The following is a 27,734-nucleotide window of genomic DNA, read 5'->3' as shown; positions in this document are numbered from 1 at the left end:
AACGTCCTATAATTCACAACAAAAACACAGAATAACTTTTCGTTTTCAACTTTATTTAACTGAACTGGAGCTGAAGCATCTGTAGCTCTTAAACTCTAAAACCAAGCACAGTGAATTCTGCTGAAGTAGTCCCCCAGACAAACCAGTGGGTTTTGTACCCAAAGTCTCTCATTGGATGTGAAGGAAACAGCTAATGAAATGACTTGCTCATTACAGTGTTTCTAATGAAAGACAGTTGCATAGAAAGTGTTGTATAAACCCGATAATGACTTCAAGGATCTTATAGAGGGCTGTCCATTATAGTTTGATTTGATTGAAGAAGGGAACCAACACCAAATGTTGGTAACTGAACACCAGCAACGACAAACCAAACAGTCGGTTTAACTGTTTCAGAACATGGGCTGTCTGAGGGCTTCTACACAGGTACCCTGTCATAGACATTTGGACCTTGTGTTTGAACCATAAGGACCTTGTGTCCCTACAGTAGGAGTAGTGAACATTTCTAAAGGTCACACAGACATAATCAGAATCATTGGAAACACTGGAAAAAAAGTATAGAAAATCAAGGGTTATCAACACTGAACACTGAACACAAAACTAGTTTGCCCATAAAAGAAGCAAAAATGATGACTGAAAAACAATGGCTCAATAATATAAAATCATAGCTAATGTGCAGTAATGTACGAGGTAGTAGGACTCTAAGGTTGGTCAAAAGGTATGTTTGAAAACCAAAAGGGAGACAGAAAGACTGTAGTGCAGATCAAATAAATTATGTGATTGTAGACCTTCTGTGGTGGGGTTGAACTCCAATGATTAATAAATAGCTGATTAATGTTCAGTTCTGGACATGTTGTACCATAAAAATAGTTCCGATATCATACCAAGTTATACAAACCCTTTCATGGTGGCACATACCCACCCCAGACTGGGTCAAAGTAGCCAAACAGAATCCAAAACAATAGGGGGAAAAAACTACAAGAAGAATTATTTAACTCTGTACATCAGGGACACTGAACTACCCAACATTTTATGATAATCATTTGGAAAGGATGACAGCCTATTAGTGAAAAATATGATTTTCTAAACCAATTTGTACCTTTTTTTTTTTTTTTTACCAACTTTAAGCAGTAAGGCTATTCGGGTATTGTGAGAATTATCTTAAAAGATTGCCAATTATATATAAATATCTAATCAACATGCCATGTATACAAGATACTTGCTTTCACTTGTAGACATTCATGGTGTTTCTTATAAAGAAATTAACAATTTGATATATACTCAAGGGTACAAATAGGCAAATAAATTATAAGTTATCGGGTTTATAGTGGTTTTATTATATCGATGCATCCCTATACTATCGATGAAGTTTAAAATTTAAGTCTAAATTAAACAATCTTCTTTTGGTGGACATTACTGTAATAATGCAGCTCCAACATTGCAATGGGCATCCACTGGCTAATTGCACATACTTTCCAACATATCCCCCATCTGCAGTCAACAATTAAGGCCAATTCAAAAAATGAAGGTATAAAATTAGGATAAAATTGTTTGGATATTTAAATTCCACTGTAAACTAATTTTTAAGGCACTAGTCTTAACTGGATTTCTCTCTCAAAAGGTTTAGGCTTCTTGTTCCTAGTTAGTTCTGATGGGCTAACAAAGTGCAGCGAGTGCCCATTTCTAACTGTCCACACAAGCAGACAGGAATTCAAACCAGCCACTTAACCATCATTCTAGACTTTCCTTTCAAAGATATAATTGTGTTGGGGGAAACTGGACAGGAACCAGTCAAATATCTAGCAACGATGCGGTAAAGAATATAGTCCCTGTGTGCTACGTCTGTACACTGTGCCAGAGGCTTACCATGTTCTGGCACTGACAGGTGATGAGCCACAAGAAAAACACATTCAGTGTTCAATCCAACAAGGCCAAGCAGCAGATATAACAAAAATGTTACATCAATACAGGTAAAGTACATGTTGTCTTCATTATTATTTCTTGATAAAAAAAAAATCTCAGGCTAAGTAAAGCATTCCCTGTATTCAAATCTTTGAAGATTCACTGTAAACAGAAAAAGAAAAGTCTCCAAAATGCAGTCACGTTAAAAGCTGTCTTCACAGTTATTAAGATTGGCGTTTCACAGTTTTCAGGAGTTGCGAGTACCAGGAAATATGAAATCTGGGGAGAGAAAAGAAAATGCATTACACACTTGAGAACAAATCAGCAAAAAAACAAACAGAACAGCAGCAACACACATAATATGTGCTATCGTGTATCAAATAAAATAAGTTAATGTCGTAGCCTCTTTATCCATGCTATAAAACAGGCAATGCTATAACAAAAATAACAGCTCAAATTGGTCAGGCTCAGCCATCAAAACACAGAGGCTCTTGATTCAGCAAAAATAGCTGCTCACAATCAAACACTGGGCTCCTCTCCACACTGGTTCCACCAAGAGACTAGCTTAGCTGGTACCGCTACATTCTCCCCAAGGACAGCTCAACTCTGAACAAGAAGACAGTTTACATAAAACAGGCAGCAAAGCTGATACTGCATTGAGCTTTAGCAGTGTTGTTGTAAAAGCAAAATGCTGCAATAAAAGAGCCAGACAAACATGACTGGCTGAATCAGGTATAACTATCTGAAGTGTTGTTAAAGTGCTGAGTCAATGCAGTGATGCTACATTCTGCTGCAGCCCATTAAACGGCTGCCTTGCCTGTTCCAGTCATCTACGGTCAGCAAGCACTGCAGACGTCCATCTGGTTTGGAGCCAGCTGAGCCAACACACACATACACTGACTACCGCAGCACTGCTAACAACCAGCTGAACGAGCCTACAATGTGTTGGACTTAAAGTGTGGCAGTAATAAATCTTTTTTTGTAATTATTATTTTGTATACATTTTTTATTTATTATCATTAGCATATTACCTTTGCACACTAGTTAAACCATGAGAAAATAGTTGTTGGCTGTAATGCAAACTGGCTTTCCATGGTACTAGTACCATATAGGGGCAAGGGGTTGTGGGTAAACCAGTGCTAAACTTGGTTCTGCTGTGATATTAGGGTCTCTGTGGGGTACCTTGCTTAGCATCATGTGGTTTTGGCTGGGTAGGTCAACGTCTGGGCACCTAGAATGCCAAAAAGATATACTCAACAGCTGAGGCCAGACAGATATATGGGCCAAAGAGAGTGCCTGGGGGTCCTGGATGTCAATACACATTGGGCACAACCATGCTCCTGCTTTCGGGTCACATGGCTGTATACTGGGTAACGTTCTGGGCATTTGTTATTTTTAATGCCACCTCAGGTGGGTTTGCGTATCTTCAGCAAGTCTGCCACTAAGCGTCGAAGGTGTGTCAGGAGGAGGTGTGGCGTATGAGAGCAGTGTGTTCCCCAGCAATTGCTTATCCAATATAATTTTATATTGTCATATATTTCCTAAATAAAAATCACAAAGGTTTAAATTGCGTAAATGTTCAGGTGTTTGCAAAGGGAGACTTAACATCATGTCTACTAAATGCAATTGGCTCAGCTTTTTTGGGGGACAAAAGTCACTCATAGGAGACAGTAATTATCCATTAAAGACCTGGCTCATCACTCCATTCTGTCCCCATGCGACAATCTCGGCCTGAGTTGTCTATTCTACATTACTTGGTGTCTGGATAATGAATCTCTACATTATCTACTGTATGCCTTCATTGTGAAGACCATGTGAATGTCTCCACTGCACTGTCCAGATGGGCCTAGCCAGAAATGGTGTCCTGGATGTTCCGTCAACTTATGTAACCGGTTTAACAGGGTATTTGGAGGAAATAATAATCTCATCTCCCTAGTCTTAAGGGCTGACGCGTTGTTATAGCCATTGCTGACTCATCAGTTGCGCTGTTGCATGTGATGGGATCAATTTGTTCCTTGTCACACACAAATCTGTTGATGACACAGCTCATAGGTCACAAATAGTACACGACAATCGGTTATTTTCAGTACCTGCTGAGCTATTCAATCAGCTTCTCAAGACAAGAGTTCCTTGTGTACAAATGTTCTATTACATAACTTCTCTGGGTCTATTTAGAACGACTACCGCATTTCTTCGAATAAACGCTGCAGCGTTTATTAAATAACGTTCATTTTTGGAGCAGCGTTTATTCGAGAGTGGCGTTTATTCGAGGGCAACGTTTAATTAGTAAGAGAGATTTTGTGAATTGTAGCTGTAGACGACTTCGTTGCTGGCATTGTGATAAATTAATCATGGAGCTAAAAACGCAGGTTTCATTTACTACCGCTGACCTCCTTGTCTATTCTTTGTTTTTCTATGAGTGCGGCAACTCCCTTTCTCATTGGCTATCAATTAGGTGTGCGTTGGTAGTACAACTGTCTCAAATACAAGTGTTCTACATTGTGTAGAAATCTGAAGCAGCATGCCTAAACGTTCATACACGTTAGCTTACAAACAGAAAGCTGTGCAGAAAGTTATGTACATAAATATGTAATAAATACTGTGGTTGAATTTAACCAATTAAATAACCGTTTTTGGTGCAGCGTTTATTCGAAGAAATACAGTATTTTGAATTCCAGACACACGTACAGCTAGACCATCCACCATAATAGTAACCAAGCAGACTTGCCTATTTAACACATTGCACGTCTTTGAAACCATGAAAGCATACATTAGACTACAGACCACATCAGGGTGGAGTCAACATGGGTGTATACTGTGCGCGCACTTTTGACTCGTACACACACAGTGGCATTATTGGAAAGGTAGAACGATTAATCTCTATGCTAAGCCGATCTGTGCAATGTAGAAACAGCTAGAGCACTGTGTGGTAGACGTGCAGGCAGAGGAGCGAGGGATGGTGAGAGAGAGGGTGAATGGAAGGGTTGGGTGGACAGACAAGCAACAAGGGATGAGGGGACTACCCTCACAGAGATAAAAAAAAAAAACAACCTCTCTCTTTTGTCTTACACTTCACACAAAAAAACAGGACCAACCCATTTTCCTGTAAGTTTGGCATTGGTGAAACATACCCTTCCAACAATCAACTGACAGTGTGCCAAAATGCCGATGACATTCACCAACCACACGTGAATCACCCAAGTGTATAGACAAAGGGAGCCTGTGAACATGCAATCCACCTCTTCTAACTACAGGCATTTGACAGATGATGGTTTCCTCCCCCCGGGGCAGAGGGGTGCTGACAGTTGCATAACAGGTATCCCAGCATGCACGGGGAGGAGCACATAGGCATCCCTTCACTGGTCTGCACTGGCAGAAACTAACAATCCAGAAGTGTACAGTTTAGTGTACCATTATCTACCAACAAGGCTACTGACTTAAGGATTAACAACTAAGAAAATATTACAAAAGAACAGACAACCTGAGGGGGGGGGGGGGGGGGGAGGGAGTTCATAGATAACAGGGTTGAAAGGAGAAGACAGGAAAGTAAAGACAGTTACCTGTAAAAGGACTTGACGCCAACAGCAGGGGTTAGGCAGCACATGTGACCTTGTCCACTCTGGTCTGTAGCTCAAAGGCGTCTGGCCGGTCCTGAGGGTTGACGGCCAGCATGTCTTGCAACAGCTTTTTAACACCGTCTGACATGGAGGACCTGCGTTTCTGGGGGATGTTCAGTACCATCTTTGGATTCTCTAGTAGCGCCTCGCCCACCGGCACAATGTCCGTGCCCTGTTTGACGTAGGTACCCAGCAGCTCGCGCTTGGACTCAGCATCGATGAAGGTGATCCTTTCCAGCATGGCCCAGATGATGATGCCCAGGGCAAAGATATCTGCCTTGGCCGTGTAGTGACCCTCCCACACCTCGGGCGCCATATAGAAGTCTGAGCCACATGCAGAAGACAGCCAGAACTGATTGACATTTACAACATTTATGTTTTTGTCCTTCCCTCCTTCCTTGTTCTTGCCTGCTCTCCCAAGACCAGCACACACCTTGCTGAGCCCAAAGTCCGCCACTTTGAGCACTGGTGTTCCTGACTTCTCTGATATGAGGATGTTGTCGGGTTTGAGGTCGCGGTGGACAATGTTGTTTTCATGCAGGAACGCCACTGCGCTGGTGAGCTGTAGCATGAAGCTGTTGTTGGTCTGTGGGTCTGGCCGTCGCGATAGGATGAACTGGTTCAGGTCACCGCCTTCACAGAACTCCATGACAAACCAAAGGTAGCAGGGCTCCTCAGGGTGGCTCAACACCCGCTCGCCTGCAATGAATAAACACCAGTCATTGACAAATATGACATACAAACTACATACATCAACACAGTGTCAAATGATCTGAACAGATACTACAATACAATCTGTTACATACAAATTGTCACATATCCTGATCAACACAGATGATAAAGATATCTAAACAATGTTTGTCACACAGCGAATAAATGCTGCCCATATCTGTAAAGTACCACAAAAGAAACCTGAGTATAATCTCGGTTTATTTCAGCTGCCTCCATGACCATCACACTACCCAGCTGTTTCCAGGAAAAAGCTGACTAGAAAAAACAGTTTGGGAAGGCTGTAATCTCATATTAATGTCAATGCAATGTATGAATCGGAAATTAAGGTACAAGTAAACTACACAAAAAATACAAATCCCCTGCAAGTCAGGACAAAATCTTGTTTTCAATGACAACCCAAGAACACTGCACAGGACAGTGAATCCGAGGCCTATTCAACAACAGACCGATTGTTGTTCACCCAAGAACCCACTGCAGAACCTAGTCTAGCAAACCTTCAAAGTAGATGACATTGATAAGCAACTCTGGAATTTAAAATGGCTAATTAGTGGATGACTCTGGATCAGGCAGCCTGACTGATCCCATCAGGTATACATATTGTATGAAGGCCTATATAAATATGCATATTTTCCCTACATCAAAAAACGGAAACTACTCACAACATAGTTCAATCATCACAGATATTTCATTCTGCATGTTTGGGAGAATTGTGGTGTGGATTGAAGTAGGCCTACTTTAATTGTAATTGTATGCAGCTACTGTGATTGCGTTAGTAATTGTGAAAGCATGGCAGCCTACATTCTGGCCTTTTGGTAAAATGCTTAAAAATGACCAGCCGATCATTAAAACAGAAGAACCAAGGGCAATATCAAGGATCAACTGCAACAGACTTACTACTTTAAAACTTTCAGTTACACCAGGCCAATCATTTTCAGTCAACGTTATCTCAAGCCTGCCCTGTTGTGATTTGACTTGTTCATTACGTCATCAGAGAACAAAACTAGTGCACCATTCTTCCAATCTCACTGATAAATAATACTAAATGAACTCCGTAAGGAACGTGAACGCCACAAACATTTAAAACGTATTTGCAAGGGGGTTTTAATTGTGGAATTATAACTGAAATGCAGAAAAGGCTATGCTACCTTTCAGTGAGGTCTCAACCAAACGCAAGTACTGCTTGGACCGCTTATTTCCATGACTCATTTTCTGAGCCATGCCGTTTCTTTGTAACACGCATTCTTCCAACTGAACCACATTCTCGTGTCGTTTCTCCAGGCTAGCCAGAGCCCAGAATTCTTGCAGCGCCAGTTCCACATTTTCTGGGGCATCACATCGGAGTTTCTTTACTGCTACTTTGGTCCCAGACCTTCGAGCAACTGCTTCATAAACCACGCCATAACTGCCCCTTCCAATCTCACTTAGCAAGCTATAGCGGGGAGCCATGACCCTGTGCTCCAAGCTTCGACTTTTGAGAAAGCAACTGTCGTCCTCCATTACATATTTTTCTTCTGTATTTCCCACACTCAGAGATCTGAGCACGTCTGTAATTTCCCTTTTCTCCGACGTGTCTTGAGTTCCAGTTCTTTTGCAATCTCGCGCACTCCTTGTGCGTCTCTGCCTGTAATCACCTCTATCCATGACTGTATGCCTATTCATGTTAACGGAGGCACTTGTAAGCCACACATTTGTTCATTTAAGCAAGTATATTAAAGGGATTCTTCAACCAACCAATCGTAAACGGTGTTTACGGAAATTACTTCTTTCGATTTAAAACCGCCCTCCAATAGCCTACGATTAACGTTTTAGGGATACGAGATCTGCACAGACAAAAAATCTAGAAAGGGGACGATGCAAGACTGTACCATTATATATAACAGGGTGGAACGATCGGTGAATGGCCTGGTTTTATTATGGTAATGTAACTAGCTTACGGCAAAAATATATAAAAACCTCGTCATACCCCAGGATAAACCAAACAAGGCTGTTGAATGTAATGGTGTTGAAAAGATTTGTTAACGATAAGTTCACTGTGTATGATTGTAAGATTTGGCACCCTCAGTTGTGCCAGATGGTTTTTCCACTTCAGCATGCTTCTTCACGTGCTGGCGATTCTGTCCCGAATGCACGTGTGGGAACACACGTAGGAGATGTTACCACATCAGTGGTAATACAGTACTTTATCACACACTGACGTGGTGCTTACACACTAAATATGTGCCCTTTTTAAAAATTAAATATTTGTAATTGTAGTCACATAGCAGCGAATACATTTTTATAATACGATTTTGGATTTAACAGCAACATTAATAAGCTAACAGGTCATTTATTTAACCAAGACTGAGAAGCTATCTATAAATATGTTCAATAAACTTAAATACACAATTTCACAGAAAGGTTATTAATTGTCAAACACAAATAATATTGACTAAGTATAAGGCAAGTAGGCCTACAGTCCACTTGCAATCAGTTCAGTACAGGAAGACCAGGACATTCATTAACAAACTATTTTTGACACAGCAGTCCCAAGCCCTCCACTGTGACAAGTGTCTAGTAACAGAAAGTCTTTTAGTGAAAAGAGTCTTATTTTGATGTTTGATTTTAACAGCTTCTAGTCAACACTGTTTATCAGGCTTTAAAGAATAACTTTTTTGTTCAAGAAAATGTAAAGCAATAGGAAAGTTGAGTTTCAGGAAGAACCATGATTATGTTTTCAGATGGAATCAGAGAGTTAAAACTTTTTCTCACAGACAGCTGTGTCAGTCTATCTTCCTTTCACATATTGTGCTGGTATTGTATGCACTAATATACATTACTTTACATTACAATATAATGTTATTCATAAAGGTGATACTGTGGTGCCATTACCATCTCTCATTACCATCGCTTTCTTATGTATTAAAGGCAGGGTAGGCAATGTTGTTGAGAAGCACTTTTTGTCATATTTGCCGAAAGTAACTTCACGTCTTAATAGCAACCAATATATCTAAAGGTTTAACGGTAATATGAAATAATTCCGACATCTGTGGGCATCGCAATCATAGACGGAAATCCCGGGGGGGACAGGGGGACACGACCCCCCCCATCCTGGGAAAAATATGATTTGTCTCCCCCCAATAAATCACTGTAAACATAACTATGTAATTTCAATAATATTAATAATACGCAATGAAAGCGTTTTGCTGATTATGGACAAAATGGCGCTTTTTAAATGTGCTGCAGTAATTTTGGTGTCCCCCTCAGGAATCGCTCTTGAGAAAATGTCATATAATTGTCCCCCCCAAAGTTGATAGCAGATTTTTGCCACTGGTCGCAATACTGTAATATACACGACCAATCATTAAGTGGTACCCTGACTATTGATTGGACGGGCTACATTTCTGTCTACCTACCAACCTGCGCGCACTCTGCCTCTCTACACTGACTCTATAGTGTCAAAAAGAAGCTAAAATAGCTAGCTTTGTGCAACTTGCCTACCCTGCCTTTAAGTGTCACCAAGCTTCTTGTTGTGGTCCCAGTACCATCACCTACTTCTTATGTATTACAGTAATGTCTTAACCCAATCACAATTATTGAGGTTTTATGCAGTGTACATAAAAAAGAATTGTATCCAGAGTCCACTTAAGGGATATTTTAAAAATGAGTTTTAATATGTTAACAAACTAACAAGGAATGAGTGGCCTTTGCTGCTTCCATTGAATGGCATGGTAATGTCTTAGAAGACATAACATCACCCCTGAAGTGCGTACTGGATGGATCAGACTTCATTAGATGTCAGTCTAGATTTAAAAAAATCCCCATCGATTCATAGAATATCAATTGAAAATGCTGTGAAATCAAATGTGTGAGAAAATATGAGTTTTTTTTTTTTACCATGGGCAGCGTTTGGCAGTGGGAGTGTGTATCTGCTGGCTTTATCGCCAGTGTAATAGTGGTGCAAAAGTTAACTCCCATTTGTTTAGTCTGTAATGCTAAATGGCTATTTTAATAGAAAACTAGTGTTAAAAAATCCCCATAGCAAGCATGCAAACATACAGACACAGTTATTAGCTCAACATTGAATCGGGAACACAAGCTGGAACAAGTGTAGTTAACTAGTTTACCGTAGAAAACATTTGTAGAAATAGTAGAAGTAAAAACTGCACAAAAAGTAAGAACTGCAAATAGTGTGTATATGAAAGAGTGTGTGTGTAAGGGAGCAAAAGAGATTGAGGAGGAATCATGTGAGACCTAAAGAGAGTTCCTATTGGCTGAAAGGACAGACCTCATGCATACCTAATTGATAATGTAGGTTTATAAATTAACTGCAGCACTAACTGTCCCAGTCAAAATCCTTTTTGGGTCGAACAGTCGTTTTAAGAGGAAGGAAGGAAATTGCATAAACTTAAACATACTCACTAGAGAATACCTACAGCACTTAATACATCGGAGAAGGTAAATCGTTTTTAAATACTGTAGCTGTTAAGTGTAATAATTAATTTCTTACAAATACTGTACTGTATGTATATATGTAACATTATTTGTAAGAAATTAATTATTACACTTAACAGCTACAATTAAGTAGTTGACTGTAACTACTTAATTGAATAAAGACATTTATTATATTCAAAGGGTTTTTCTGTTTTCAGGTTTTCAAAGAAAAGAAGAGAGAACATTTACGATGCTGTTCTACCCTGTGCTAGTATTGCTACTGCTTTCCCTCAGTTTGCAACTCTCAACACAGTATGAAGATTGCTCCTCCCAGTGTTTTACTTGTCTTCAAGACGTGTCAGATTCAAATACCCTCAACCAACTGGTAGGATTATTGTGATAACTGTCCACATACTTAAAATTACCTCTCAAAGTAATGTGTAAGTTTAATAACCAGAACATCTTGGTCAAAGATAACACCTTTTTTATGTTTAAATAATCTATTGGGGGTTATTTTAGAGTTATTTTTTTGCATATATACAATCATAACAACTGTTAATTGTGGTTTGTTGTATTTTATTTGTTTTCATTAGGTATGTACCTTGGTGTGTGAGGGCAAACTTCGGACACTCTGTGAGCAAAAGAGAAATAAGTGTGCTGAAGCAGTTCAAGCCTATGAGTTGAAAGAATTAGCGAACAACAATGAGAAAGGACCAACACATGCTGAAGATACAGAATCCAAAGGAATATCGATTGGTACAATAGTCAAGCGGTATGGAGGATTCCTTAAGAAAATTTACAAAATTAATTCCGATATTAGGAAAAAAGTTAATGAAAAAGACACAGACATAACTGGAAAAACACCAAAGGTATTGGGAAAATGCACTGAGTCCAAGGCAGACACTCCACTGGACAGTGTTCAGTCTGCAGAGAAAAATGATGTCTACTTAAACAATTCAGTTTTGAATGACTGGTATCAGAGGATTTTGAGCCAATACGCTCCAATACACATTAATGATTCTTCAGCAGAAATACATCTAAGGAGTTTAGAAAAAAGATATGGAGGTTTTTTGCGGAGAACTCTACCAAGAATCAAGTGGCACAATCAGAAGAGGTATGGTGGGTTTCTAAGACGACATTTCAAGATATATGGTAGATCAAATGGACACCTAATACCTTGTCTCTTCAGTCAGCAAGTCACCACCTGAACTTACTTTACTTAATAATCATCACTGCAAGATATCTATTGGGTTTTGCACTTCATGATAAGAGCCCACACTGGTCAAGTATGTCACCATTAACATTTAAATACGTCAGTTTATGTATTTAGTTTCTTTATGTTCAGTACATAAATTACTGTGTGTAATATACTTTATTAGTAAGCCTATTTGTAAATGAAAATTGTCATAATGCAGCATAAAGAAATACATTGTTGTTTTTTTTATTATATTATTTGATCCCTTTCGTGAATAAAAATAGTAAACTAATGTAAAATAGTAAAAGAAAAAATCTTCAACAGTCAAAACATATATGTACAAACTTTAATAAACTTAAAAAGACAAAAAATTAATGTTGAAATGTTACATTTTTTCCCCTCTTTTAATAATCTGTAGGTTATATTATTTTATATATAATATTTATGGATTCATAGATTTGGCATACATTCAACATATTTGTCTATATACATTTGTGAAAACTTTACAAGACTGATGCGCAATACTTGGGTTTGGCTCCGGGATTTTGGACCTGAATGTCCTTGGCGTGATCGACAACACAGCCGTTCTCATGGTAGTGTCTCAGCAAATTCTTCCACAGCCAGCTGCACGACAGAAGGTCTTTATTACCTGTGGAGCGAAAATGTGTGTAATAGTGTAAGCTAGCAATGCATCTACTAAAATATTAATTCTATGTTTTATTTGTGCATTTAGGGTATGTTAGGTATGTTAATGTTGATACCCAGTATGCACTAAGCGCCAAGTATAGTAACAGATAGGGTATAGACAAGGCATTTAAAATGTAAAAACTATAACCATCAGAAGACAAACACTGAACAGCTGAACAGTGATTAATAAAAACATACCGATAATGCACAGTCCTTCTTTAGCTCGAGTGATGGCCACATTGACTTGGTTGGGATCCATGATGAAACCAAGCCTCTTGGTTAGCCACGCTTTAGTTGGGCTTTTGTCAATCTCAGACCCGGGACAAGAGCGTACAGTGGACAAAATCACATAACGCCATTCACTGCCTGAAGTCAAAAACAATGATTACACTTTTAATAGTGTAATTATTACACTTCATCAACATTTGAATTTATTGGCTTGTTGATTTGGGTAGCAGTGTCATCTCAGTTGACATTAAGGACTATTTATACAATTGAATAAAACCTGTAATAGCAACAGTATAGTAGCATAGTAATTGCTATGTACTTACATGGCATTGCATCATAGATTGTCATGGGTTTGGCCAAACATATTGTGACATCATAGGTTAGTACAAACATAATGTGAGCCCTAGATTACCATTATTTGCAATTAACCTTACCTTGACTTTTTGTAATGGTGCTCACATTAACATTCAAGAGACCATTCTCTGTCAGAGTTTCGTTGATTTTGGACACTTGGGCATTGTATGGTGTAAGAATGGCTATGTCTTTGACCTGCACCCGTGCCTTATTGATGAGTAGTGAAGCAATGTGAACCTGCCAACCAAATATTCACACCACACTATTAGTATTGCATGCATATTAGTTTGTGACACACAGATGCTCTGATAGTTTTGGTTTACCGCTTGCTTAGCTTCCTCTATGTTAGCCATGGAGTTTTCATTCCCCCATTCAGTGGAGACCACTAGGCTGATCTCTGTTCCAGCAACATGCCCAAAAAGGATAGGTGTAAAAATGGCCGACTGCTTGAGCAGGACGCTATCTCTCCGCTTGGCATTTGTCTTGAGACGTCCATTATAGAACTGCTTTGAGGGGAACTCACATATGCCCTCATGCTGGAAAGGTATACATTTGCAATGACATACACATAAGGATTCATATTTTCAACTGGAAATTTTGCTAATTAAAATCTACAGTATTTGTTAATAAAAAATCAACATACAATATACTGTATCATTGAAACACCACATTAACATTGGACAGACATTTTTCCTGATCCCATAGTATCAATAATAATCATACTAGTAAAAAATATGAGTATATCACTGCATTCTTACCATTCTGTACTGGGTATCAAGCATTAATGCCTTATCCATGTATCGTTCAAACAAAGATTTCCTCATGCCAAGTCTGGCCACCAAATCACAATGGACGGTGGGCTGTAGCTGCTTGTGGTCTCCAAGAAGAACAATCTGGAAGAGATATTGTTTATGATTAACAGAAAAATTACCAGTAAAAACTAAAAGGCTGTTGCAATGGTGTTTTAATTGTGCTGCCTTCGGGTCACATGACCCGAAGGTTCACAACGAACCATCGTTGTGTTTACCCAATTTTACCCAATACAAAACCAAATTTGTTTAATTTTCTTTTAACCTTCGCGATGTGGGGGGTCTGAGACAGCCCGATGGTTAAAAGAAAATGCTTCACTTTGTTTTTGTATGCAGTAAAGTTGTCGCAATACGACGGTGGGTCACAAGGACTGATGGGTCAGAATGACCCGAAGATAACACAAGGGTTAAGAAAACAGAACTCATATAAGTCATTGGAGATCATTTCGGACACATTTTTTGTTAATTGTGGTTGGTTCGTGAAACCTGATAAATGAAGGTTTAAGATGATTGCTTATCCAAATCAAAATGTTAAGAATGATCAGTATCTGAATGTTATTAGTGGGACTTTACATAAAGTTCACATTAACTACCATGGAACAACATTGCAACACTTACAGTAACAACATTGTAGGGCTGTAGCACCTGGTATGTAGTTACACTACATTACGGTTCATAATAGTTACTAATGTAATACAGAAGTTAGTAAACATATCAAACTTGGTATGGGAGAGGATGGGCTTTCCAGGAGTGAGTTGAAGTTAACATTGATCTTGTTTTGGCAACACAACCATCGACTGCCCCTCTACAACATTCACTTACCCGTCACACCATTCCTTCATACTGTGCCTACACTTTTGTGATAACATATCCCACTAACAATGAATACCATTCAATTACATACTATCTCCAATGTTTGACTATAGTTATTGCTTTGTAGTTACATGGTAGTTAATGTAACCTTAATGTAAAGTGTTCCCCTATAAGTTACCTTTTCCGGCTTGTGGGTGACAAGAGGGATAAAAGATTCAGGCTCAGTTGCCATGGCACACTCATCAATGATGATTTGCTCAATGTGCAGCTTAGCGAAGTTGGGATTTGATGCTGCAGTACAAGTGCAAAGGATAACATCATGTAACATCAACTCATGTTTCCGAGCTTTGCTCAAGAGTTTTTGGTAGCTGTAATAAGAATGAGAATATATCAAAGTGTCAGGGCAAGATATTTGACATAATTTCTATGATGCATCGTATATCAGGCAATTATGTTAGAGATGACTATTAAGATGTCAATACCTTTTAATCTCTTCATCTGAGAGGTTCTCTTCCTTAGAAATTCTTTCATCAAAAGACAGTATTTCACAAGAGAAAGGATTTTCTGGTTTTCGAATAAGATGATGCAATGTGATGGGACTGTAATAAAATACACAAAAGCATGATTAACCACATTGAAGTACATGAAAGTAAATATTTGAGGGTTAAATGACGGGAAAATTGTGTTTATATAGCATTAGTGCATTCATAACCTCCAGTTGTCAGAGTACGTAATTTATTATAAAAGAAAATTTTATAAAAGAAAATTGACACCTTAGTTCTTTGTTGGGTTTCCCCTCCCTTACAGATCTGCGAGACAGCTTCAGGTTGCTGCCTGGATACGGAAACTCTAACATTTCCATCTGATCGCTATAAACACGGAGTGGCTTCAGAACATCCTTCAGTTTTAGAAGTTGACCTGTCAGGCAAATTATTTGACAATTGTGAGCTCAGATATTGCAACACATTTGGGTAAATGTTTGTCCATATACAGAGAACTAAATTATATTATTTAATCACCAAACCACCCATGTATGTGGAATAATGCATGTGTATGTGCTATGTGTAAATCAATTTTCTCATTCTGAATCTGAAAAAGTAAGATTAAATAAAGTGACTTACCAGCCACAACATCCACAGATTTATTAGATGGCCCGCAATACAGAATGCATCTCCGTGGTGGAGAGCTGTCATCAGTAGTTGTTAATTCATGGGTTGGGGTATATTGGTTTAGCTTGAAAAACCAATAAGCGAGGTGAACTCCAACAATAGTTTTTCCGGTACCTTAAAAGAGAGTATATATTACTATCATTACTGTATATGCTATTACTTTCTTTACATTTAATGACCATAGATTTAGAAATGGTTATTCTACAGTTGACATTGAGTTACCTGGAGGTCCCTGAATAAGAGTAAACTGTTTTTTGAGGGCTTCTCGTATAGCCGTGACTTGACTGGGGTTCAGTTCTGGAAACTTAACAGCAAGCTGCTCTGTAATCTCAAAAGTGACTGGTATCCGGAATGCTGTAACAGATACTATTGGACCCCAAAAAATTGAAAGTAAACTTAAATGGATACAAACACATTACAAACATGCTTTGCTTGGAGTGTTTTTGGGGGTGAAATTATAAGCATGATTATTGAGCACAAATAATTATAGTTGCAAACACTGCTATATACTAGCAACAGTGGCTTTTGAGTTGTGTTCTGTAGAGTGCATTTACAAGGCATAACTACCAGAGTTGGTCTTCTTGCCAAGAGCGATGGCCTTCACAAGGTGATTAGCCTCAGTAAGGTGAGTGACTGCGTCCTCCTTGCGGCTACAGGTAACACACAAACCAAAAATGTATTCTACTTCTACTGCATACCTCCATCTACAGTATGTTGGAGAGAAAAACTCTGAACAAGTCAGATAACTCACACATCTGGTAGCAGTTTGGGGATCAATTCCACTGTGAATTTGGAATCCTTCCAGTATATACTATCAGGAATTCTGTCCATGGACATGTGGTTAATCCGGAAGTCGATCTGGATGTAGGTAAGATCTTTGGCTTTCTCCTCATCAGTAACCTTGGTGGTTACTCCATGAGCAACCCATATGATAGATGGGATATTCATGAGGTCAACATTCTGATGATTCTGAGTACCCTTGTTTCCCAAATTCTGGTCTCTCAAGCGAATACAGAGTAAACATTGTTTCAAATTACACTTGATGGTCCACAGTTCCACCTTGTCAAGTGGCATCTGGAAAGATCCGCAGAGCTTTTTGGCTCCTGGGATTTGCTTCCATGTTAACTGCACGTTGTCTATGACAATGCTGTCATTTTCGACAACAGCGTTGGAGGCTGATTCCATCTCACACAATGGTTTCCATATTTTCTGATAGTCCATGTATGTGTCATACGTTTGTGAAGATGAATGGAGTGCATATTTGGAAAAACACTGGGTTGGGTTTTTGGTGTGCTCCAAGCAGATCTCGAACTTGTCACAAACAATCAGCATTTGAACAACTGGCACCAACAGTCCCCTCTCAGTGTCTGTTCCCAATTGCACCTCCACAGTCTCACCAGGCTTCAATCTCAACGATAGTTCAACAAAGTGATCTGGATTGAGACTGGTCCTATCTTTAGTCAGACTGTGGTGGGGTATTTCTTGTAAGTCATCGTTGTCAGTTGATCTGATCATTTTGATGCCTTGAAGCATAGCGTCCCAATTTTCATCCTTGAGCGCTAACGTGATACGTTTCCACAGCTTGGTTGGAACTGCCATGACTGATTGACTAACCCGCTGATGTTGCAGTTCTGTGCGGATGTTTTCATTTGTGAAGGAATAAACTCGTCTCACCCATTTTAATAACACAGAGTTGTCTTCCTTGATGTACTCTGGTTGGTCTGCCAATTGCATATCCCTGTACAGTATTGGGACCAAATTTGGCAAAGACTGTCGGTTCAATGGAAATGATAGCTTTAAACTTTTTCCTGCTGGGGAGACATCAATGACAAAGGCAATCATCCTTGCACTTTTTACATTAAGCTGCGATGCAAGACTTAAAGGGTGTGCTTTCCTCTCATACTTTTTCTGTTGGTCAGACAGGTCAGAGAAGCTTAGACATGACTGATCAATTTCATGAGGAGTGTATTCAACAGCTTTCCTGTCCACAACTGAGTGAAGAAGTCTTTGTACAACAATGTCCACATATCGACGAATAGGTGAGGAGGCCCATGTGTAGCTGTCCAGCTGAAGGTCATAATGCCCAATTCGAGACAGGTGAGATGTGTTTGACCGTAGAACATGTGCCTTATGAATGGACTTCCTGAACTCATACACCAAAGGCTGTAGCTGGGGATAAATGTCATCGGTTGCAAGTAGGTCCACAATTCTATGGATATCCATGTCTTCGCAGGCCAAATCCAGACACTTAATGACAGAGGTTAGTACAGAAAAGGTATTTGAGAGGTCTGTGTTTTGTGGCAAGTCTTGAAGAGTTTCATTAATCACAGCCCGATCCATCTTGTGGTTTTGGTCAATGTTGGCAACCCCCACCATACAATGAGTAAAATGAATGGACAATGGGATAATTGAATCAAATTTCACCTTTAAATTGCGAAGCTGCTCAGTGTTGGGTTTTTCTTGGCATCTGACTGGGGTGCAGCTTGCTGTTTCTGCATTACTGAGCAAATAAACTGTGACAGCATGGTTGTACATGACCATGAGTTCTTCCACCATCTTGTGAGACTGCCTCCTTCCAATGACTACATCTTCATCTGGTGTCTTATAGTACCAGTCATCCTGTTTCCTAGCCTTTCTGTGAACTTCAGAAAATGTATATGCAATGTTGAGGCAGCCCTCCAAAGTATTTAATCCTTGGGTCGAGTTTTGGAGAATGTTTTCAGCTTCTTCATATGACAACTTCTTGTCCGAGCGTATCACTGAGAGGGCAAACCTACTATCTTTGATGGAATTAGTGCTCTTGTCAATTTTAACCATCAATGATATGACATTTCGTTCAAAGTCAGGTAGTAGACTGAAATTGTTGGTGCTCAAACCTTTTGGGAACATGTAGAAAGGCTCTTTCGTAGGGGGATAAAACGTTGTTCCGTTCTGTCTTGCATATTTGTCTATTGAGCAGTCCTTTGCCACAAAGCTTGCAACATCAGCTATGTGAACTCCGATTTCGTAGTGTTTGCCTAAATCTCTCACACTTATGGCATCATCTAGATCCTCAGAGTGTGCAGGGTCAATTGTAAAGGTGATAAATTCACGACAATCCATTCGATTTTCTACATCGGCTTTCAAATCCTTGAATATTTGGGCATCCTTTTCAATAGATGATGGAAGCACTCGTTGTAATTTATACTCTATATCCAGAACTTCGAGTCCTGCATCTAAGGATGTTACTCTTGGGAGGACTTTCACAACTACTCCTAAGGGGTATCGAAATTGATCTCGCCACTTTAAGACTTGGACAACAAATAGCTTGTTTCTTTTCAATTCTTCATTTATCTTCTCAAACCTCTCCACTTTCAAATGCTGACCTTCAAATGTACGCACTGCAATGTGGTTTGGCTTGTCCTTCCAAAATGGTGTGTAAATCTTAGAGATGCAGTTGTTGATAGGTGTCATCACCTGGGGATCATAGTTATCAACTGTACAGACAAAAGTCTTTGAACCATAGTCTGCATTCACTACACTTAAAACTCTTCCTTCAGGAGGATGGCTTCCATTGTTAAAAATCTCCACATGGACCTGATCTCCGGGGAAAGAATGTGCCACATTTTTTCTTCCTTTAATATAAATCCGAGAGGAAGGCTCATCTAGAGGTATGGCGTATCCAGAGTCAAACTGTTCCATAATCAAAGTGCAGTGTTTGTAGTTACTTGGATCCCTCTGTAATGACACAGGTTCCAGAGGATAGTTTTCCTGTTTTGTTTCCCCTTCATGTCTGTTAACTTTTTCTACATTGTCCTTTCCCCAAAGGACATCTAACAGACCCTCAGCTGTTACATCTACCCTGACATCTTTATCTTCATCAAGAAGCTCTTTCAGTATTGGGTCTTCAATGTCAGGTATCTCAGATGTGGATGATTCACTGTCACTGTTGTCCTCTTTATCCTGTTTGCTGAATCGAGAAATCTCTCTGACCTCTTGCTTTAAGAAGTCTTTTGTAAGAAATTGAGGGTGTGCACTTTGTTTGTTGATGCAGTAATGTATGTAGCTTTCCCAAAACCTTGAGCTTTTTCCAAAGTAGCAGAGAGCAGCAGCATCCCCAACGACAACAACCTGGGATTGAGCCCTGGTGATGGTTGTGTTCAATACCCGGGCATCATTCAATACATCTAGACCAGCTGTGTCAAGGGTACGAAGACTGTCTCCGGTCTGAATGGCTGACATTATTATGACCCTGAACTGTTTGCCTGTCAAGAAGTTTGAATAACATATCAATTTCTTCAACAATAAGGTTCCTTCATAAAAGTATATCACAGTATATCAAAATTATATCAAAATGTATTGCATGTTTTGGGATCAATTCAAATTCTGTTTTGTGAAAATTGTACACCCAAAGCAAAGTTTTTTCAGTACCTTGAACATTTGCTATATTCTCCACAGTCACTGCATGAAGATGTCTTTTCCGAAGCTGGTTTCTTATCAGCAAAACCTAAGTACATTGTGAACACATTGAACAATAACATCACATGCACATATAAGGCAATATCCTTTTACTTATAACAATCTTTCATAAGATCTGTAGGTCAAATACAACATTTTGGGATGTGAGAAAAACTAAAAATGTACCTGGTGTCCTTCTGATAGAACACAAATAGAGCTTGGATCCGAAGGTTCCCAGGTGGATGGCCAGTCTCTGAGAAGATCTTCCACTATTTCAACCACCTTTTCCACTTCTTCCACATTAAACCAGGACATTGATGTGGTGTCCAACTCGCATTCTCCTCTGACATGATGGAACTTCAGGGAATGGCCACTTGGATGCGATGGAACATTTCCGACAGCTTTGATGACATCACTCTTGCCAACATAGAAGTGAGTGGACACAAATTCCACAATTTCCTTTGTTGAGCGATAGTTTTCATTGAAAATGATTCTGCTTTTAGAAGCTGCGTCACTATAATGACCTTGATAGTAGTGGAACAGTCGGTTCAGTAGAGTGTGATTGGAGCGTTGGTGAACATCTACCGAGAACAGTTTTGGTCCCATTTGCATGTGATCTCCAGCTAAAACCACACGGGTGTTCGGCCCCGCCAGACCAAGGGGCATCAGGGCCTCGCATTCCAACATCTGAGAAGCTTCGTCAATAAGGATGTGAGTGAAGTAGCCAATCGGGAGCTTCAGATCATGGAGGTGTCTTGCCATTGCCGTGGTTGTTATGACCACTCTATGGGAGGCTAATAATTCTTCATCAGGGAAAGAGAAGGATTGCTTGTCTTCAGAGAGATGGCAATACTGCAAAGTTACTTTGTCAGTGGATTTCACAGATGCTTCTTCAGCCTTTATTCTAAGAGGTTTAACTTCAAAACGGCCAGAGTTGACAGAGCTATGGAAATGATTTTTCACGTACAAATCTGCAGAACTGGGGAAATAACAGAGTATCAGTTTTTTTTTACTTGCACCCTACATTCTCCTATCTCCAGTCGTGTTGATGTTGAGGTTTAAATACATTTAAGAAATAACATACTAAATATTTTTGTAAGAAATACATTCCTAATAATTGTTTACATTTCATCCAGAAAGTATGCAATCAACTGTCTAAGTGTATCATAATAAACCTTAAATATCACACAGGTTAAATCTGAAATGAGAGTGCTCAGTTTATCTGAAACACATTTCTATGCTTTCAATTGATAAATATCTATCTAATCGGCATCTGTCTAGAAATCTGAATTACCTGTTTGTGTGGGTGCAGATCAATACCCTGTTGGTAGGTTTCTTAACCAGCTCCTTGGTTGCTGTAGCAAGAGTGAATGTTTTTCCTGTTCCAAACGGTCCATATATAAGAAATGGAACTTCAGTTCCTCTTTCACATGCTTCTCCAACAATAATGTTCATTGCCACTTGCTGCTTTGAATTGAGTCCTAGTCCTTCATATTCTTTTGTGCCCAGTAAGACACTGGTGTTGTTGAGGTCTGGTAACACTCTATCCATGTCTGGAAGAAGATCTACTGCTTTGTGCATTTCACAAAATTTGAGACGGTTAAGCCTAAACTGTATCTCCATTTCACATACATTATTGCTTTGAAGAGAAAGCTCAGAGCAGCATGTATTGGAAAGTTTAAAGTGCATTTGGTTCCCAATGGTGGTGTCTCTGAGGATGATGGCCTCATACACCTTGGTACTTTGTTTGTTGGATTGTATTGGTGCAATGAGTGCTGACTGTACATCATGTTTAAGGACTGCACCCTCTGGTGTATCAGGGGTAAGGGTATAAGGCACTGAAATGGCACCAAATAGTTCACCCTGTGGGGCAATCTTCATCCCAAAAAGAGAATCATCCAAGGTGGTTGACAAAGTAATTTTACCTTGAACACTCAGCCTAGAATACAGGACAAAGCAAAGACTTAGTTGTTGCTTTAAAAATGAATTCGGAACTAATAAAATATATTTTGAAAGACATAGTTTCATCACCTTGCCACTATGGAATCCTCTGCATGCTCTTCATTGTACAAGAAATTGTGCATTCTGTCTTTGTAATTGAGGTGATTCATAGGGGTGCTGATATCTTCAGGTGAATTAAACTGTAAGCTCATCTGTGGTGGTTTGAACTCTTTTAGCAGCTCTTCCTGTGCATCTGTTTTGTATAGACATGGAATGATCTCCCTATTTCCTCCATGCCAGCGTTCACACTCTTGACAAGGATGGCCGTGGCTCTCTGGTAGCTCCATTAGCTGAGGGTCAGACATTTTTCCCACTCTTACCTTGAGCTTCTGCAGGAGCACTGGTCTCATGTCAAGGTCACACACCAACCATTGTTCATAAGGACCTGGGTTGCTTGACTTGAAGGTCACAGTGATGTCATAGGTCATGGTGTCTGTGTTGTAGAACTGTTGGCCTGAGGCGTATGTGCACAATTCAGGATTTTTATTATCTAAAGAGAAAAGGGCTTCAGGCAATTGCTTCAACAAGGCAACCTCCATAATGGGTCTCTGTAAAAAAACAAAACTTTGGTAAATTGGTAAAGTCTCTGTAAAAACAAATTGGAAAATCAAACCAAACAAATATATGTAACTATTTAAAGAAGCTTAACCTGCAACTTCTATGAAAGTATTGTACTGAACAGGTAAACTGAGAATGATTATTGTCCCATCTCAAATAATTGTGACAGAAATCCCAATCGACAGATCCCATATTTACTAACCATCTGTTAGTAACATCTTGTTAAAATGTTCCAAAGCATGCTCACACATCTAAAGTACATTTGAAGATCTGTATAAAAGCTTAATGGTTTAACTTACTTACCTTGGATTGTATTTTGAACTTCCATTCCAGAGTCTTGTTTTCTGCATGACCAAAGATCACCAAGTCTTTGTCACATTCAACAGTAGTTCCAGGCAATGTTTCTGACATCTACAGAGTAGGTAAAAGTAAAATGAAATGGACCAAATGTTACAAATACAAATATAATATACTTCTATATTAAAATGGTATATATGTATATACTGTATTTAAATCAATCTAAACATACAATAAGATCTAAGGCCATGCTGTCCCGGTATTCTCTCAGCAGACTGTCCTGGTATGAAAGTACACCCTGATCTTCGGCAGCAGAAACCGTCTTTCGCTTCATCTTGTCTCGCACATGCCATTCTCTGAGTTCCTCCTGTGAGTGTGCGTCCACACAATTGCTTCCAAGCTCACATGTAGAGGCCCTTTAGAAAATCAGTCCAAATAGCCAAAGGGTTTCACATACCAAAACATAAACTTTGAAAACGTGCAATGCTTTACCCAACTGAAGTATTAAAACAACAAAAAGGAGCTCTGTTTGTCTGGGATAATGTAATAACAAGCTACTAAATTCCATTAGTGCCTGTGACAGCTGCACATGCGTATCCTGAAATGAGGTGCATATCTCCCTGTCCTTCTACATCTCTAATGGGTAAGGCCACCCTTTTCTACGTCTGAGGAGACAGTATATACCGGTACCCAAAATATACTTTGTCTTTCACATACCTTTCACATAATCTGTAGGTTTTATTTGTTTGTGGTGGATCTCTATGTTTCCATTTCCCCATTCCAACAGAATTCAGCTCTTCCATTCGTGTGCTGTGACTTAAATCGTTACAATGATTCATTAAGTCTCCTCTTGAGTAGAACTGTTTTTCACAAGCATTGCAATTGTACTGCCTTTTCTGGGATGAAGAGACAGGTGCCTTGGGCCCCTGTTGCCTGACAGCAGTAAGCAGCTCTGAGCGGTCAAACCCCTGGCTCTCAGCACTCCACACAATAATCTCCAGCTTGCTATGTGCAAACCAGCAGCATTGTGCTCCATGTACGCATTGCTCTCCCTTCTCAGCATACTTACAGGGCCACCATTTGCTGACACTCTTATTGGGTTTAGGCCTAAGCTCTGTAAATATGTTACCATTATGAAGAACCATTGTTGGCTCCCAACGATGTTTGAGGGGCTGGGTGTAAGAGCATGTTATGGTGCTGCCCTTCAACACAGCCCTCTGCCGTTTGCTGTGGAAACAGGTTTCACAAACTTGTATAAATTTACCAGGGAACTGACTTTGGATTTGTTCTTTGAGTCTCTGGTGGTTGGCATGGATTGTCGGTTCAAGTGGGAATCCTTTTTCTTTTCTTATCAAGCTGATGAGGTCAGAATAACTGAACCCGTTCTGCTTTAGAAAGTTCCACACTACTGCTTCCACTGAGCTTTTGGCAAAAGTGCAGCGCTGACCGTGCAAGTCACACCCACTTCCTTCCTTGTAACCTTTGCACACAAAGTACTTCTCTGGGTTGGGAAATGAAGGGAGATCAGATACACGCCTCCATACATGATATCCCTCCCTCTCCTTGGCAAAGAGCATATCTCTGTGACAGTGATGCTGGTCAAAACTGACGGTTATTTCCTGTTTGCAGCACAAGCCACAGCCGATGTAAAAGTCATGCTTCTGAAGTAAAGTACTGATGAGTGTGGTGTGGACATTGGGTTGGTGTGCAGCCATTGCAATGGATGTTTCTGAAGTAAAGAACAAACAAAAAAATATATTCATCAGTGTTTTAGAGTTCAACCTCCCATCCACAAAGATTACCACTGTGATTTCTGAACAGAATGTGAGCTTTTACACAAATATCAAAGTCAGGAACATTACGGGTGTTTTCACACTTGGTCCCTTTCAGCCTTCCAAATTAACTAAAAGATCAATTAGCCAGCATTTTTTGTGCATATGTGAACACTCAAAAATGACTCAGACCCCACTGAAACTAACTGTACTCAGACCTCCACTGGAGGTGGTCTGAGTACAGTTCGCTTCAAGTCTGCATTGTGGTTCACTTAACCTGAGAATTGTGAGCACAAAGCATTTCAGGTTTGCTTCGCCCTTTGCCATTGTATTTTATCCCTCTACGCTTGCCGTAGACAGATCACACTATAAACTGGGACGTTTGAAGAAACAAACACGGAGCCATGGAAACTGGTAACGCTAGTAATACTAGTGGACGAGGAGTAGTTTGGTCTGAGGAGGAACCTACTGCACTTCTCCAGATATGCAAGTAAAGGTAGAACACATAAAACGGCAACTGTCTACCATGCACAAAAACGTATAACATGAGAAACGTGATGAAATTAGAAAGTTCAAGTGAAAACGACCCTTAATCCAAAGCAGTAAAGGTCTGAACTCCAGATAATGTGAACAGAAGAAGGACTGAGGCCCCATCAGAGCTGAAGTGTACCATTCAAATGAACTGACAATGTGAATGCAAAAAGAACTGAGTCCCTTCTCTGTTGGTCCACTTTAAGCGGACTGAGTTTGGTTTGTTTAAAGAGATATGTGAAAACACCCCAACTTCCACTTTATCTTGAAAGTGTGGGTAGTCAATCGTCATATTTTTTTTTATATTGTTACAGTCAAGGGCAAGAGTGATCATAGTTACAATATTCATGAAAGTATCACACAATATATTCTTTGTCAAGGATTTTACAAGTCTTGTGCTTATCCAATAAATATGGATATAACTTATAGTATTACTTAATCAATTAAACACAACAGTTATAAACAGCAGGATAAAGTCAAATAATAATGAATTATACTTGCTTTGCTTTTGGAATTGGAGCCACTGTTGAGGTGTTGTGATCTCCTTGGATCAAAGCCCCTGAAACCAGAAGCTTTCTATAACCACAAGTATAAGCAAGTGTTCCGGCTGTAGGCTATTTATTGAACACAGATCTATCTGCCCCTCCCTGGCACTGCACTTGCTTTGACTCAATTTTGGCTTCTGAAGAAATGAAACTTTGAAACTTAGTTTCAATTTTCATGAGCATGGGCCTGAAATCTGAGAACGTAACCATTCAGGAAGCCTCACTAGGCAACATGGTGATGTCATAACAATTCGCTCACATGCAACTGCGTAGGCAAGCACGGAAGTAAAATTGGGAAAACGATCATACAACCTAAATGTTCAATAAAATAATCAACATACCCATATAATTATTTCTCTGTGAGTGTTATTTAAAGAAACATGATTGTGTTTTAGTAAGGTTTTGGCCAACATTGTAGCTTGTTGGTCACTTGAATTGTTCATATAATGTAGGCCTAATACCTAGCCTATACACTTTTATCCAAGACTGGTTTGTTAATCTGGTTGCTGGTTCCCAACTTGTTAATAATGACTGTGCTAGGTATTTCAAATACCTAGTTTTATGTATAGGCTACATTAAGAAATGTATGTATGCATAGTTTCTGGTGAGCAAGCAGTGCCATTCAAACGGGTCCGTGTACCTTGTGGTCATTGGTTTTTCTATTTTGCAACCCGTGTTGACAAACGCAAAATAGGACCGTATCGTTTTGTCACTTTAGTAACTCAAACACACATTTAAGTATAACGGCTTGTTTTTGGTTGTTTCGTTTTTTGGGGAATAATGAAATAACCATATAACACAAATGGTATAACGAGCCATTAATCGTTGTTTTGATTATTCCATATCCTTTATGCTGATATCTGCAAAAGATAAAAAATAGGCTCGTAATATCGATTTGTCCATTTCGGAAGTCAGAACCAGATGATGGGGAAATGCGTGGTATCCGTTGTTTTGTTTTATTTTGGAATAACGGAATAACCATATAACACAAATGTTATTACGAGCCATTTACTCGTTTGTTTGATTATTCCATATCCTTTATGCTGGTATCTGCAAAAAATGAAAAATAGCCTCGTAATATCGTTTTGTCCATTTTGGATGTCAGAGCCAGATTATGGGGAAAGGCTTGGTTTCCGTTGTTTTGTTTCATTTTGGAATTACGGAATATCCATATAACACAAACGGTATAACGAGCCATTTACTCATTTGTTTGATCGGCCGTATTATGCATACTGGCACAAGTGAAAAAGAGAGAGAGGGGGGGAAATGTGAAACTATTGGGGGTGTTATAACTTGCGAACACCAGAGGGCAGCAACGACTAGCTTTTAAAAAAATGTTCCTGTGATCTGCAGGCCTACAATCTTGACGACATGGCAGCAGGTTCTTTAGTAGAAGACACACACACCAAACTGAAGGCACATGTTGACCGCGTTTGCTAGTTGCTACTTAGTTAATAAATCTTTGATGAACCCAAGTTTCTTTAATATATATTAAGTTTCTTTAGAAAAAGTGTCTTTTAAAAATGATTCATAAAAGTCAATCATAAAAGTGTTTAATATAAAAAAGTGTTCTCCATATTCATAGAATACAAAATATGTTTTACAATTTAGATTTATTATTTTGTGTTAACGATTTTGTGTCATTTTAATTAAATTGTTGCAACAGGAAATGTACGCTAA

The 27,734-nt window shown here is 39.3% G+C and overlaps 3 protein-coding genes across 6 annotated transcripts; 1 reads left to right on the top strand and 2 right to left on the bottom strand.

Moving 5' to 3' along the window:
* Nucleotides 1–32: 32 nt before the first annotated feature.
* On the bottom strand, nt 33–8,076 carry LOC134014941 (serine/threonine-protein kinase 35-like). The gene is made up of 3 exons (XM_062454183.1): nt 7,394–8,076; nt 5,460–6,215; nt 33–2,178 (listed from the first exon to the last, which is right to left on the bottom strand). Exons 1-2 carry the CDS (start codon nt 7,905–7,907, stop codon nt 5,491–5,493), a joined length of 1,239 nt encoding a protein of 412 aa, XP_062310167.1. The 5' UTR covers nt 7,908–8,076; the 3' UTR covers nt 33–2,178; nt 5,460–5,490.
* A 2,816-nt stretch (nt 8,077–10,892) lies between these two features.
* On the top strand, nt 10,893–11,999 carry LOC134014848 (proenkephalin-B-like). Its single transcript, XM_062454063.1, has 2 exons — nt 10,893–11,043; nt 11,252–11,999. The coding sequence occupies exons 1-2, from the start codon at nt 10,909–10,911 to the stop codon at nt 11,864–11,866; spliced, it is 750 nt and encodes a 249-aa protein (XP_062310047.1). The 5' UTR covers nt 10,893–10,908; the 3' UTR covers nt 11,867–11,999.
* A 185-nt stretch (nt 12,000–12,184) lies between these two features.
* Nucleotides 12,185–27,271, bottom strand: helz2a (helicase with zinc finger 2a). Of its 4 annotated transcripts, none has more exons than XM_062454011.1 (20): nt 26,007–27,271; nt 23,924–24,935; nt 23,439–23,622; nt 23,213–23,320; nt 22,382–22,899; nt 21,645–22,289; nt 20,537–21,329; nt 20,324–20,399; nt 16,665–20,157; nt 16,481–16,563; nt 16,136–16,279; nt 15,866–16,027; nt 15,518–15,662; nt 15,227–15,343; nt 14,923–15,112; nt 13,881–14,015; nt 13,446–13,658; nt 13,203–13,359; nt 12,739–12,906; nt 12,185–12,502 (listed from the first exon to the last, which is right to left on the bottom strand). In XM_062454011.1, exons 2-20 carry the CDS (start codon nt 24,919–24,921, stop codon nt 12,357–12,359), a joined length of 8,475 nt encoding a protein of 2,824 aa, XP_062309995.1. In that variant the 5' UTR covers nt 24,922–24,935; nt 26,007–27,271; the 3' UTR covers nt 12,185–12,356. The 4 variants fall into 4 exon arrangements, with proteins under 4 accessions (XP_062309995.1, XP_062309987.1, XP_062309980.1 ...); XM_062454003.1 differs by having other exon boundaries at nt 26,011–27,271; XM_062453996.1 differs by lacking the exon at nt 26,007–27,271 and having other exon boundaries at nt 23,924–25,065.
* Between the last annotated feature and the right edge of the window lie 463 nt (nt 27,272–27,734).

Source organism: Osmerus eperlanus, chromosome 1 (assembly GCF_963692335.1).
Source record: "Osmerus eperlanus chromosome 1, fOsmEpe2.1, whole genome shotgun sequence".
Classification (NCBI taxonomy): Eukaryota; Metazoa; Chordata; class Actinopteri; order Osmeriformes; family Osmeridae; genus Osmerus; species Osmerus eperlanus.
Note: the sequence above shows the minus strand (reverse complement) of the source record. Positions and strands in the feature narration are given on the sequence as shown.